Here is a 15,416-nt window from a genome sequence, read left to right as displayed (position 1 = left end):
CAGAATACTATAGAAACTGAAGAAAAAAACAATACAAAGTAAGCCAATAATCTGTAAAACTGAAGCTAAGAGAAATACTTTGCTTAACTGGAAGCAGTAAAGACATAAAGATCCTTATTCTGTACTAGCATTTAGAGTAGTCATGTGTCATAAGAATGTATTTTAAAAATTAGAACAGTTTAGTCTAGCTAAGGGTTTGCCTTGAATATAACTGCAACGCCTTTCAGTGTTGACAGTATTTCCTCATGTGATTAAATATATATATATAAAAATCTTGTGATTAACAACTGCTTTAGATTTAAGTGCTATAAGGATATTATTTATTTCTCTAACATCTCCACCTAGGTGTGGAGATTAAAAGAAAAAGTAAGAACAAAAGAAAAAATAGCACAATAGAGTGAAATAGATTATTATTGAATTTTTCTTATAACAATAGTTGTATTAATATCACCAGCTAACTTTTGAAAGGTTTAGAAAAAATTCTTTCTGCAATGAATTATTTCATTCGTATCTTACAAATACTTGTATTTGAGCAACCAGTCTGTCTCAAGAGAGAATAAAAGATCTCCCTTAAGTATCCAAATTCCTGCCCTTCCTAGGGTGTGGAAGTGCACAAACAACTAACTCTGCATGAGGTTTAGCACTGTTTTCCTTAGTGGCTCAGCTTTCCCAGGGTTCTTCTTCCAAGAGCTTCTTTCTGGTAGGTGAGGGGCCCTTCCCATTTCTATTCTGTTCATGTTCACAATGAATCAGTGACGTTAAAATTAGTGTTATTCTTTCCATGTGCTGCTGTAATAGTTTTCTACACTGAATACGGATGGAATGGGAGGCTGGCATTTAGAAGTTTATATCTATTAACTAAAGCAATGCTACCCAGCTGGAGGCAATTTCTTTATTGATTTGTTCCTAAAACCATTTTTGGATATGGTAATACGAAGAGTTACCTTTGGTTTATATTTAACTGTTATGACAATCATCCTCATCATTCAGAAATTAATTTCAAAAATGTAAAAAAAAAAAGACTTATTTGCATTATTATTTTGGTTCCCAAGGCTATGAAAAGGGAAACGGAAGTTAGTATTTCAGTAATAAATTAAGAAGTGATTCCAGTGTGAACCAAAGTGAACATATTCTTCCTGTAAAGTTTGGGAAGTTGGGTTGGTTGTTTTTTTTTTAATGATCCACACTTATAGGAGATCCAGTATTGCTGTTCTTACCTAGCACACTTTATTAGGCTAAACTTTAAATTTTCCTTTCTTTGTTGTTTGTTCCTGTGTAGGTTTCACTTTGGCTATTATCTCCCACCTTTTCTGCACCAGGTGTGCAATGTTTGCAGCTAAACTTCTCACTCACATGATGGTTGCTTGCTTGGGTACTCAGGTAAGAAAAAAGACTGAATCCTTTAAGTGTAAATTAAGGACATATTTACTTTTCTTTTCCTTCTTTCCATGGCCATGTCTGAACAGACCTCCTTTTCTTCTCCACAGTGTCAACATTTTTGGAAAATGTAAAATTTCAACATATGAAATGCCACAGTAATTCAATGTTTAGATCCTATGTTGGGAATTCAGTTGAAATTGTCCAGTTTCTGAAAACATTTAGGGAAAACTTAAGGGTGGTATCACCAAATGCGAAAATAATTCTGCATGTGGAATAACAAATGTTTTGATAAGGAATGTAATTAAGATGAAAGAGTTCAGTCATTAATGTCATTATTTATTAAGTAGATTAATGTCACTAATCATAAATTCAGTGGGAAAGGTTTATTTTGAGTAGATGATGAAAGGTCTTTGGCACTCTAGTATTTATAAGAAGGTGTAGTTATGTACAATTTAAGTAATAAAAGATAATAAACTGTAAAAGTGTTCCTAATTCTGTCATACCAATTCAAATATCAGGTGATAGGATGTCAGCAAAGTGAGCATAAGAAAGGAGAATATTTCTCTCTATCCTATAAAATATATCTTCCTCAGCTTTGGTACAACTGGTGAAATGCAAATCTATGAATAACCTCGGGGATCTTAAAATTACTTCATAGAAGGATTCCTTAAGACGGAGATTTTATGGTATTTTTAATGCTAGAAAGATGATTTATAACAAATTCAAATATATGCTGAGGGCAGAGATGCTGAAAGAATTTAATCATATTAGCAGGCAGGTAATTAGAGGAATATGTCACAGCAGGGAAATACTTTGTAGATAAGTGAAACAGCTCCATACTACCTGTGAAATTTTAGCAACTGGCATATCTTTCAGAAAATATTTTTTCGTACTGCTGTGATTAGTATATAATTTTATTCATTCTTTATTGTACAATGGGATGCATCAATAATGTTCGTCACATAACCGGACTTAAGTGAGCAGGAAAGTTTTTCGCAGCGCTTCTAGAGGTGATGGGATACCAGCAGGTTTTGTGCATCCTGGTGTGTAAAAGTATTTTGACTTCTCAGTTCTTGATTTTTGAAATACGTATTTATTTTCTTTTAATAGTTCTGTGTAGTTACAAGGACAGCTGGTTTGTCCCAGGGACCTGTAATGGTTGCTAGAGTACAAATATGCAGATTTAATTTGGGACACATAGCTCATAACACAGGTAAGGAGTTGTATATGGTAATATGTCAAGATTATACAAAACCAGACTACTGAGGGCTTTGCAGCATATTTACAGTCCAATGATTTCATTTTGCAGAAGCTTCTTCAAATATTCCTTTGCAGCGAATGTTGAATTGCCTGTGTTTCCAGAATTCTTTGATAGTTTGCATGTAATGGAACTATCCTTATTGATGTGGTTTTTTTATGTCCAATACTTTAACATTTCTTTGGCAATATGTTGCATTTTCAGTACAACGAACCTTGTTTATTTTTACATTTAGTTTCTTTTTCATGGAAGACTTGATTTTTTCCTATAACAACTCCTTACCAGGTCATTCAGACCCATTAAAACGTACAACAAACATGTACAAGAAATATCTTTAAACATAAGATTAAAGGGTCATTTTCATAACTATCTGTACCTTAGGTGCAGAGTTAAAACCTAGCTATGTTTTCAAAGTTCTCATGCCCCCCCCAAAATCTATTAAATAGTATCCCAAATCAGAATTTGCTGCACTTTAAGGCATTATTTGTGTGATATGCTTTGGTTCTTAGTTTCTGTAGGGTTATTTTGCAGAATACCTGTATTACCCTTGGAAGTTACTTAGCTGCAGTAGTAGTTAGTGAATTTACTTATTTCTGAAGATAACCTAAACATGATTTCCCTGATGTACTTATAGAATTTTAATTCTGGGTCTTAATAAGCTGCTAAACTCGTGTTCCTCCATTGTCAGGCAAATGCTGCAATCACTTTGCTGTAAAATGAACATGATACTAGTGCACACACACTTGCTAAAGGATGTTTAGTCAGAGCAGGTACAGATATGGGAAATACTTGTCATATTCAATTGAAATTCAGTTTTAATTAAATTAGTCTAAGTCAACGTCTCTAGAAAATCTTAGAATCATAGAATGGTTTGTGTTGGAAGTGACTTCAAATGTCATCCAGTTCCAATCCCCTGCCATAGGCAGGGACACCTCCCACTAGATCTGGTTGCTCAAAGCCCCGTCCAACCTGGCCTTGAACACCTCCAGGGATGGGGCAGCCACCACTCCTCTGGGCAACCTAGATCTGTGTGGAAGAAATATGTACTGAAGAACATAAACAAAGGCGTTTTTAAAGCTTGACCTAAATGTGAACTAAAGTTAAAAGTTCTTGCATTTTCTGTTAAATGCATCTTTATTTAAACATTATAAACATATCGCTTTTAAATGTTCATATACTGATATGCAAACATATTGTCAGTAGTATGCCTAGCAGTTCTTACCTGTGGACATATCCATGTTTCAAACAGTAATTATTGTAATCTTGTAGGGTTATTCTCAAAATTGGCAGGACCATGGGCATGGGCATGGCTGGAGACAAGCACAGGGAGAGACTAATGTCCCAGGGCTGAGTTTAAATAGAGCTGCTGGGCATTGGAGCAGAGGGTATCAGGGAAGACTCCAGTTGGGACTGATTAGGATCACTAAGACTTATTAGTGCACTCCATGCCCTGACAAAGGCAGCTCCTCTCATTTTTATGTTGCTCTCTAGCAAGTATTTTAAGAATGAAGGGAGGGTTTGAATGCCTTTGTTTTTTGGTAATCCTTCTTGTAAATAAAATGTATTTTGAGAATTAGTAGAACTATGTGTAAAGAAAAGCTATGTGAAAGACACATAATTAATGGGTAGATAAAAGTGGAAATTAGTGCAGGAAAGGATTACAGAAAGTAACAGATTATAATAGAAAGGATTTTTTACTAAGGGTATAAAAATGCCATTATTGTCTTTCCTTCTTCATGTACAAAAGTATTACTTGGAAGTCAGGTATCTCTAGTACTTGAATAATATGCTCGGTTGTAGCTGCTGAAGGACTTTGAAAGTGAGAAAATTAACTTCAACTTGGGCCCACAGGTTTGTTTGCCTGCTAGCTGATTTTTGTTTAAATGCACTACATTTGAACTTTTATGTGAAATAATCGTCCGTGCAGAATAATTATTGAGAAATTTTCCATGTGGTGTGTAAATACAGTAAATTATTTTAATTGTAGAGACACTATTTAGAACAGTTCTAATTTTTTGTTATTCATCTTCAGCTGGTACAATCTATGTCTCTCCTGATCTCTTTTCCTTTTACCATATGATTATTCTGCAAGTTTAAAACCAAAACTTTTGAAAGAGGATTTTAGCAGCGTAACAGCTTAGCTAGTTAGCTGGCATGGAGAGGAAGGAAAGACAGTTTGTTAGCAGCTGTTGCTGAATAGAAAGTGGCTCTAAGGCAGAGAGAAAAGAGAAGGGATGTGTTTGACAAGAGTGAACAGAACTACTGTCCTAGCTGTTCTGAACAGCTGAGACAAAATCTTTGTACAGTTACTCGGTTATGATATATTGGCATATGTTCTGCCTAGAGAGAACTAACCTGATCAGGAAGCCTAAGTTAAACAGAAAACTGTAAATAGAAGATGTTTGTACAGCTATACCCACCTACAAACATTCAGAGAGTATATGTATGATTAGACATTTACAATACAATTATGTATTCTGTGTTTTTGCTAACCAGTGACTCTGCATGGTAGGAGTCATTCAAGACAGTTTTAATTGAGAACGTATTACGTGAAAATCAGGACTTAATTATTCCTAGTTTAAAACCAAGGAAAATACTAGTGCTTTGCTGTTTTATCTGATAATATTAAGGCGGTAGCAGACAATGAATTTGTACCTAAGAGATCTCAACCTGCTCTAGAGAATGAAAGAACCTGGTGTTTCAGAGTGGAGTTATATTTTTACCAGAAAGAAAACCTAAGCTTTTCAGGTTAGCTCCAGTGTTCTATATATATGTGAATAATTAGTTTTCCTCTATCTGCACTGGATGTTTATTAGGCATGTAGCGTTTTTGGTTTTTTTTTTAAATTGCAAGCAGTGCATTAATTACTATTATCTGTAGGTGGCAGTCAAGCCTTTGCAGCACATTTCTCAGAAATTTGCTCTTCGAAGACAATGCTTGCTTTGTGGCTGCTCACAGTAAGCCCTTACTCTGCCAGTGAGTGGGAATGGGGATTCACAGTATTCGACCTTCGTTTCATTCTTGGTGTCTAGAGCTTCTGGTGTTAATGGAGCATTTGTAAAGCATTCAAGACTGGATGTTTTGCCAGGTGTTTGGTGAAACTCATTGGGAAGAAATGAAAGGCAAGATATTTAAAAAGGGTTTTGTTCCATTTCCAATCTGACATTTACTCAAAGAATCATGATGTATCCAAGAAATGTTATTTCTTGAATCATTAGTTAGTCATATAGTTTTGCTTGTTTGTTTGCTTGCTTTTATGTTTGTTTAATCAGCAAACTTCATGCAAAAATACCTTAAATGTATAAGGAAAAAAATTATTGGGCTGAGATTTTGACTTTTGGAGTATATGTAGGTGAAGATCTGTTTGTTTGAAAAATTAAAATATAGTGAAAATATACTTCCCAGTGTCTCAATACAGCCATACTTACCAATAAAGTTCTCCTTTTCAAAAAACTTATAAACCTAGGTTACAGTCTTTAGTAGGAACTATTGCTTAAGGCTCCCATGCTTTTGCCTGGAAATACCTAGGCAGAAATAGATGAATAAGCAATTCTTACATGCTTTTTGTGTGCTTGATGCATCTTGTTCATGCTGTATTTTTGTGTGGATGCATAGGAGATCTCCACCGTACATGGTGAGTATCGCAAATGAGGCAGATGTGTGCTAAGTTCTCCATTTAGACTTTCTCTGTGTGTGGCGCTGAGCTATTTATGTACAGTAGCTAGTTCTCTGGAATATTTGAACATTTCCAATCTGTTTACAACAATATTTGTGTAAAATGGCCTGCTATTCTCCTGGCCAGTAATGCAAAATTAAGATCCAACAGTCAAATAGTAAAAAAAGACATATTGGGAACTGTGTCATCCTATTTTTGTCAAACAGTAAGTGTACATTTTCTGGTTGAAAGGTCCTCAAGGTACAATAGCACTTAGCAGTATCATCCAACACTGTAATAACTGCAGTAATTACCAATCTGGCAAGCCAAATTCATCCTGCCCTTGACTTTGATAGAAGTGCACAATGAGGAATTATACTTACTGTTTAACTGTTTGAAAGCAGTGTGTTATTCAAACTGTGCAGAAATACAAGCATGAATGTCACTTATTTTTCTAAGTAGAAACTGTGCGAACAATCCTAGTTAAAAAAATTGTTAAACATGTACTTAAAAGCTATAAACGGCGGCCTTGGTGGAATTGATGGTTTATTATCTGGAGTTACTCAAATTTGGAGTGAGATAGAAAGCACAGTTCTGCCAGAACTAAGATGGATTCTAAAGGTATGATGAAGTCTCTAAGAGATGATGCAGGAGCAGAGCATGAATGATCATAGACCTTGTCTGCCATTGTATAGAAGCAAAACTCCTGCATTATCGATGAAAGATTTCTTCTACTTTCTTGTCCTTAACTTTAATCCTTCTTTTCCAAACAAGGAGAACTCTTACTTTCTCTCACACACAACTGAAATCCTAAAGGTATTGTCATATATGCCCCATATATGGGGAGTTTGCAAAGAATATTCTGTAGACTCATAGAATAATGGAATGGTTTGGGTTGGGAGGGACCTTAAAGGTCATCCAGTTCCAACCCCTTTGCCATGGGCAGGGACACCTCCCACTGGATCAGAGGCTCAAAGCCCCATCCAACCTGGCCTTGAACACCTCCACGACTGGGGCAGCCACAAATTCTCTGGGCAAATATAATGGGCAAAGAGATCCTCTCTACCATCCACCACAGGGGCAGCTCATGCCAGTAAGTAGTTGAGTGCCTGCCTCTCTCCTGGCAGGAGAGAGAAGCCTTAATCTCAGTTCAGTCCTCCCTTATGGTAAGCCTGTGCTTTTTAGTCATCAGTTGGGAAATACTAATTAAAGGGCTGTATCTGCAGAAGCCTGGTGCAGAACTTCACTGAACAACATGTCCATGTGAAATGAGAAACGCATGGAACTGGAAACAACAAACATTTCTAAGCATGACTGTACAGTTAGGACCCAGTTGCTAAGGATGAAGGAATTTGCTTTACAAAACATAGTTGTCTTTTAAGACAAATAGGCCTGAGATTTCCTTGCTCTGATTTCTTTGCTGTAACCTGACAGCAGTAAATAACACTGAACGTGATACCTCTATCTGTTCATGAAGTTGATAAATCCATAATGTTTGACAGGTCACAGAGGAAAAAAAAGACAAGTAGACCCAGTGATCCAGAATTGGTGCCTACTTTAGAAATTCAGCTCCATGTTTATGTGTTTTATTCTGTTACTCTTCAGTTCAAAATATTTCAGTAAGAACGAAGAGTAGAAGGTAGTCTTCCACCTTTAATGTCAATGGATCCTTAGCCATTAAATCCCTCAGCAGGCTATCATAATGGCTGGATTTCTTAAAGACATTTTGCAATCTTTCTGTCCTTGCCAAACTTGTGTTAAGAAATTGGTGGAATAGTTCATCCATCCTTGGATCACTGAAGTTTCTGTACGATGGGCAGATTTTCCTGCTACACTTTTGATGTTTTATTTCTTAATAAAGGATGATAGCTATTCTGGTAATCATTTAGTCTTACAGGAAAAAAATAAGTAAATTTTCTTGGAAATCTTGCTTACATTACTTCCAGAGAGGCTGGGGTTGTACTACAGTGTTAGTCTTCAGTTGATATCACTTGATTGACTTAGTTGATCAAATAAAAGAATGATAATTATGTTTTCTGCCAACCTTGTCTGCATTTAAAATTAATTTTCAATTTGGAGTAGAAGAGTAGTGAAATTAGTTTAATTTGCTGCATTTCTGTTAAAATTAAAGCGTTCTGTTTAGCATAGCTGACTGGTAGCACAGCTAGTGTAGTTGGTGATGTCAAAAGGGAAAGATGCATCAATAAGACTTTATGTGGGCAAGCTACTTTCACCTGTTCCTTGCATGACACTTGTGTGATCATACTAAATAAATGTTAGTTACTTTTCAACAGCCGTAACACTGTTCCAGGGTATGTGAGATATATTCCCTAGTCCCACTGATAACATGTTCCAGTATAATGTAACATGTAGTGATTTTTGATTTCATACCTTTTTTCTTTGTTACCTTTGCAAGAATTCGTGCCTAAAGCTTTCCTCTCAGTGACTGTGTTAGTGAATTTCATATTAAGTTAGTTAATTGTTAGCTGATTGCAGTTATTCCCAGAAAGTCAGAGCACGGTGTTAAGTTCATGCAGCTTCTTTCAGAAGTAGTTTCAACCTAGTAATAAGTAGGACTATTAAGGGATTAGTTTACATAAAAGACAATTTCATAGTAGAGTAATCTGAATTGAATGCTTTTACAGCAGAGCTATACAGTTTTATGATCAGTTAGGCACTGAGGGCCCATCTCTATTACATTATGTTACTACTTGTGAGTCTGCCATATCCAAGAAGAATCAGACAGTTGAAGCTGGAGCTAATCAGGGATTTGTGGTAGAAGAAATTATAATTTAACTCAAGATGTCAGTGAATTTATAAACTGTATTGATCATATATATCATAGAATCATAGACCGGTCTGGGTTGGAAGGGACCTTAAAGCCCATCCAGTTCCAAAACCCTGCCATGGGCAGGGACACTTCCCACTAGACAAGGCAGCTCAAAGCTGCATCTAAGCTGGCCTTGAACACCTCCAAGGAGGTATCATCCAAAATTTCCCTGGGCAAGCTGGGCTAGTGCCTCACCACCCTCATCAAGAAGAATTTCTTCCTCATGTCTAATTAAATTCCCCCCCTCCGCCCCCTTCCAATTTAAAGCCATTCCCCCTCATCCTGTCATTATAAGCCCTTGGAAAAGTCCCTCCCCAGCTTTCCTACCGCCCCTTCAGGTACTAGAAAGCTGCTATAAAGTCTCCCTGAAGCTTTTTCTTCTCCAGGCTGAACAAGCCAAAATCTCTCAGCCTATTCTCTTAGCAGAGGTGCTTCAGCCCTTGGATCATCTTCTTAGCCTTACTCTGGACCTATACCAACACTTCCATATCCTTCTTATGTTCAGGATTCCAGAATGGGATGAAGTACTCCAAGTAGGGTCTCACAAGAATGGAGTAGATGAGGAGAATCCCCTCCTTTGACCTGCTGGCTACTCTTCTTTTAATGCCTCCCAGGATACAGTTGGCCTTCTGGGCTGCAAGCCCACATTGCTGGCTCACAGAATCACAGAATCACTAGGTTGGAAAAGACCCCCGGGATCATTGAGTCCAACCATTCCAATCAACCACTAAACCATGCCCCCCAGCATCTCATCCACTTGTCTTTTAAATACCTGCAGGAATGGTGACTCAATCACTCTCCTGGGCAGCCTCTTCCAGTGTCCAATGACCCTTTCCATGAATTTTTTTTTTCTGATGTCCAGCCTGAACCTCCCCTGGCAGAGCTTGAGGCCGTTGCCCCTTGTCCTGTCCCCTGTCACTTGGGAGAAGAGGCCAGCTCCCTCTTTTCCACAACCGCCTTTCAGGTAGTTGTAGAGAGCAGTAAGGTCTCCCCTCAGCTTTCTCTTCTCTAGGCTAAACAACCTCAGCTCCCTCAGCTCCTCCTTGTAAGACTTGTTCTCCAGCCCCTTCACCAGCTTCATTGCTCTTCTCTGGACTCGCTTCAGAGCCTCATTGAGCTTCTCATCAACCAGAAGCCCTAAGCCCTTCTCTGTGGGGCTACTCTCAATCATGTCACCCCCATCCTATATTGAAACTGTGGATTGCCCTGACCCAGGTGTAAGGCCTTGCACTTGTCCTTGTTGAACTGCATGAAGTTCACACAGCCCCACTCCTCCAGCCTATCCAGGTCCCTCTGGATGACATCTCATCCTTCTGGCATGACAACTGTACCATTCAGCTTTGTGTCATCTGCAAACTTGCTGAGGGTGCACTTGCTTTCTCTGTCGGTATCACCAATGAAAACATTAAAAAGCACTGGTCCCAGTACAGACCCCTGAGGGACACCACTTATCATGAATCTCCATCTGGACATCGAGCCATTGACTACCACTCTGAATGTGGCCATCCAACCAATTCCTTATCCACCAAACAGTCCCCCATCAAATCTGTATCTTTCCAGTTTAGAGAGAAGGATGTTGTGGGGAACTGTGTCAAAGACACTACAGAAGTTCAGATAGATCACATCCATAGATATATATACACGTCTTTTAAATATACATTATGTTGTGAATGTGGTCCTTTAGAATCTATGCTGTAGGGCACCTAATCATCGAAAGACCTATTATACATAATATAATGGTGAGGAAGGGCTGTTATCATAAAAAAACCAAGCAGTTCATTACCCTAAACATCACCTGAGGAAGTAGAAGAGTATGGCTTACCCACAGGAACCTGATTGCAGCATCTTTCTCTGTTTTCTGGTAGAGGGAGTCATTTTGTCTATGGAGTTCCTGGCCAGAGTTTGCAAAGTGGGGAGAACATCAGATGTGAAATTTCTGTGGCTCTGAGAGTCTCGATGCAAACAGGTGGCCATCTGCAATAGTTAAAGCTAAAGCTTTGGCAAAAGCAAAAGACAATGCAGATGATTTACATGTAGATCTTTAAGGTCTCAGTCTAGGGCATGTGGAGATACAGAGTAGCTAAAATATCTCTATCCCATAGAAAAAGAACAAGTGCTTTAGTAGTCATGGCCAGGTAATGGTGCATATATGAATTAAATCTGAGGTATTCATATCATTTCAATTTTAAGTTAATTTTTTTCATTATCCAAAACATGATGTTCACCTCTCACTGATATCTTAGTGTTCAGCAGTACCAACATATTTTTACTTTTGCTATTGACAGGGATAATTTTTCTTACCAGCTTTGTTGCCTTTTCTGATGATGATTCCCCATGTGGTGTTAATGCACAGGCTGTTAGTATCTCCTTATAGATTATCCCCTAGTGTTTGCCAAAACTCAGATATATGAGCAATACTATAACATATGTTAGAATGCTGCTACATTATCTCACACCTCCTGTCCTCATTACAAACAGTCAAATGTTCTGTTTATCACTTTAAAGTATGAGATTTCTATCAGCTAATGCCTTCCAGCTCTTTTTTTTCATTATACCCCATTTTTTTCCTGACATCACAAACAGTTGGGGACCACACACGGAGAGGAATAGATATAACATTCCCAAGTCATCTATTCATTGCTTTTCTCTCTATCTTACTGTGAAGCAGATTGTACTGCTGCCTGCCTCTTCTTCATGCTTTTCATTGTAATTTCTCAACTGTTATTCCCATTTCTGTCTCCTTTCTTCCTTTCCGTTTTTTCTGTCCACTCAAGTGTGCCATTGCACTTTAATAAAAAAGATAGATATCGGTTACTTCTAATCAGCAAATCTCACACTGCTCATTTCCCTGTTTCCTTAACCCTGTCTTGATGGGGTGTGGAACCTCAGCAGTTCTTATTGACCATAAATCCAGGCCCTAGCAACAGCTGTCCAGTGTTAATCTGGAGTTTCCAAGACATTCTTAACTGAGATTATCTTTTGGAGGAAAAAAATCCATAGGCATTTATGAACAATAGCTCTCCAATGATTTTATTTTACAGCCAATTAAAATTATGCTATCCACTCAACATTTAGTTTCTGCTTTTTCCTCCACCACTGCCACCTAGTTTGCTTACTTCCATGTGCAAGAATATGTGCAAAAATATTTTAAGAGAGTCTTTTTAGTTTCCATTTTTGGCATTTTTGTCATGACCTACTTCTTCATATCTTCCAGGCGGCTAATGTTCCATACACAGTAGATTAACAAGTCCTTCTCAAGACTTAATTGGATTAATTATTGGTATACATGAAACTAGAGCCTGACCTTGCCTGATTCATACGGCAAATGTAGTTTTAAGTGTATTTGGTTTCTGATTGCATTTGAAAATAACAGAATAAGATTTTCATAAATACCAGCTTACTAATGATTATCATTAACTGTGATTAAGTACACTTGTATAATTTTTGACAGTTTAATCAACCACTATATTAGAATTTTATACACTGGTGTATGTTCTTTTGTTCACCAAAAAAAACATGGTGATGTTTTTCTGCTTTTGTGTATAAAGTGCCTTTTGAAAATGACATTATGTGGATTTATAAGCACCAAGCAAATAGATCACAACACAAAGGCAAGGTAGACTGTGCATTTTGGTTATTCTTTTGTTGTCCCATGTGGGTCATGTCAATATTTTATGCTAAATAAAGTATGATTCGAAACAAAGACACTAAGGTAAATGTAGATCTGCATAGACTCTGAAAAATGGCCATGAAAACTATAAATGCTGACAATGACACTGAATGATCAGTGAAATAATTAGGTAAGACTTTGGGCTGTATATTGACCAGAGGGAGAAACCAGGAGCATAGAAAGCATATATTCATGTGAAGAAAAAAACCCAAACTGGTTGTTTTCAGTCACGAAGAAAGGCCTAAAAGCCAACGATGACCTTGCCATATTTCCATATTTCCACTTTATTGGGAGTCTCTGTTTGTATTAACAGATTTGGAAATCAAGCAATCTAAAAGACTGTTTGCATAAGAGGGCCTCACATAACAAAATTGCAAAGTGTATGATCAAATCAGCAGCTGGTGGACAGCCATTCATTCAAAGAAACTGAAGGAATCAGAAAAACTCTTTTTGGGAAAGATAGATGAAATAATAACAGAAACCAACTTCTAAGCAAGAAGAAATTAATTTGTATGGCTGGAACATTTACTGAGGATGACAGAATTTTATGTGTCTGTAGGAAAAGAGGAAAGGGGAATAATGAGATAAATAACTATGTTGTTTTACTTCACAGCTGAAATGGGAAAGGAATCTTCCCTTAGTCAATAATTATGAGTCAGCTGGTAAGAAGTAACTTGGAAAGCGTAGGAATTCAAAATCTTAAGACTAGCTGTCTGTGAGTAAACAAGCAGAATTGAACTGAATGGACACCCAGCCATCTCATAATTTACCTAGGAATATTAATTGTCTGCTCCACCCAAAGGATCAATTTTTTGATGAAAACTGTTGGCTGCCCTCCCTGCTCCTTAAGCAGCCTTTGTCCAAAGGCTTACAGCATTTTGTTGTGCACTGCAACAGTTTTAGACAAGTACTGCTCTAGTCCGTGGTCCAGCCAGTCCAAACATAGGTATGTATATAGGTATTCATAGGTATTCACCATTGTATAGGAGCAGGTGGCAAGCAGGGAGCATACAAACATTTTCACTGTTATGTGAGGTCAGGCCGATCCTTCTCATGTGTGCTTTTAGGGTGCTTATGTTTTACAGTGTACTGGGTCAAAATCAGGAAAACTCAGCCTTGAAAGTAAGTTAGGAAATAATTTCTCTTTTTTGAGACAAAAAAAATTAAAAATTCTAAAGCCCCAGTTTATGATAGGTAACCTTTTCTTTTAATGTGTTCTCAAAATGAGAACAAAGTTGGGAAGGGAGGGATCAAGGAGTCATACAATGTGTCCAATGAAGATACATCAGCTCTCTAAATCTAACACATAGAGGTATTTTATCTTCCAACCACCTCTTTCGTAGGTGTGCATAATTCACACAAAATATATGAGAGGCAGATAGAGAAGTAGATAGGTGACAAGTGTAGATACAGAACTGGCCTGTGTAAGTGGCTCATAGTTAGTGGCTCATTGTTACGCTTTTTAAAATATTGCAAGTTGTCCTTGAGTATAATCTGTGATCTGGAGGTAGCAGTGTGCTTCAGTTGGAGACAGTTATGTGAATATTTTCAAAATGTCTCCAATGAGAGATAAAAGACTCAGATCTGTAACAAAATCTATCCTCACCTTAATTCATGCCCTTTAACTGGTGCAGATCCTTGCACTCTCTTACCCTGGAGCAGAGTTTTGGGTAGATGGGTGGTTAATGTGTTCCTAAACCCTCATCTAAATGGTTGCCAAGTCAATAATTCATTGTGATGCAGAGTCCTACCCTTGACCTGGCACAGGTTAAAGTGATGTTTGTATATTAATCTTTCTATTTGGTATAAACATGTACCTTGCCTTCTACTTCATGCAGGCCAATATATGGCATTAATACTTTACAGATTATTACTTAGTTTTAGATGAGAGCAGACATGATGGCAAGTAATCACTTCAGCTTGAGTGTATCAGCCTCCCGACTTCGAAGAACAAAACCTTTCAGGGTATGTTTTATAGTAAATACTATCTATTGTTAAAATATGTTTTGTTAACATCAGAGCGGTTTCTTAACTTCGCCTTGTGTAACTGCGGTTTCACTGGAAAAGAAATGGGGTAAAAGCAAATTAAAAAGTTGGATTGGATGAAATGGTGTTCACCATGTGATTAGTAAATTTAAAGCACTACCTCTTCAGTTACCTTCTGTGTTATAAAATCCTACAACTTAGTGAGGGAAGGGTCACATTTACCTTCATAAACCTACATGATTTTTTTCCTCCATAATGTGTTCTTGATTGTGTTAATGTAATAGTTTTTAACTAATTTAGCTTTGACACATAGACTGCAAGCCCTCTTTGTTCTGTGCCTCTATGCCTGGCATTACTAAAAGCATAAAATCAAAGATGGATTTCAACTGTACAAATTGTACTAGTAGGTCATTCCTGACACAGGAAGCAAACATAAAGCTATGTTGATCTTCTATTTAGTATCATGAATTGAAAACATGTCTTTTTATCACAAGAACAAATAAGAAGTAACTCCTTTGAAATCCAGATAGCTGTGGAGCAAGCCTGCAGCTGAAATTGCCTTGCTCTGGCTGGGAGGAGATGTCACTGGGAATTTCCCACCAAACACTCCCTTATTGCCTGGAAGATTTTCCTACGG

General features: G+C 37.5%; 1 protein-coding gene across 1 annotated transcript in view; it reads left to right on the top strand.

Moving 5' to 3' along the window:
- ADGRV1 (adhesion G protein-coupled receptor V1) overlaps positions 1 to 15,416 on the top strand; it is a gene marked incomplete at its 5' end in the record, with an annotated part of 290,584 nt that overhangs the window by 125,986 nt on the left and 149,182 nt on the right. Inside the window, one exon of the mRNA XM_069880588.1 lies at positions 1,280 to 1,380. Coding sequence (XP_069736689.1) covers positions 1,280 to 1,380 — 101 coding nt within the window. The remainder of the gene's footprint in view (positions 1 to 1,279; positions 1,381 to 15,416) is intronic.

Source organism: Phaenicophaeus curvirostris, chromosome Z, assembly GCF_032191515.1.
Source record: "Phaenicophaeus curvirostris isolate KB17595 chromosome Z, BPBGC_Pcur_1.0, whole genome shotgun sequence".
NCBI classification, from domain to species: domain Eukaryota; kingdom Metazoa; phylum Chordata; class Aves; order Cuculiformes; family Cuculidae; genus Phaenicophaeus; species Phaenicophaeus curvirostris.
This window is presented reverse-complemented; position numbering and strand designations above follow the sequence as displayed.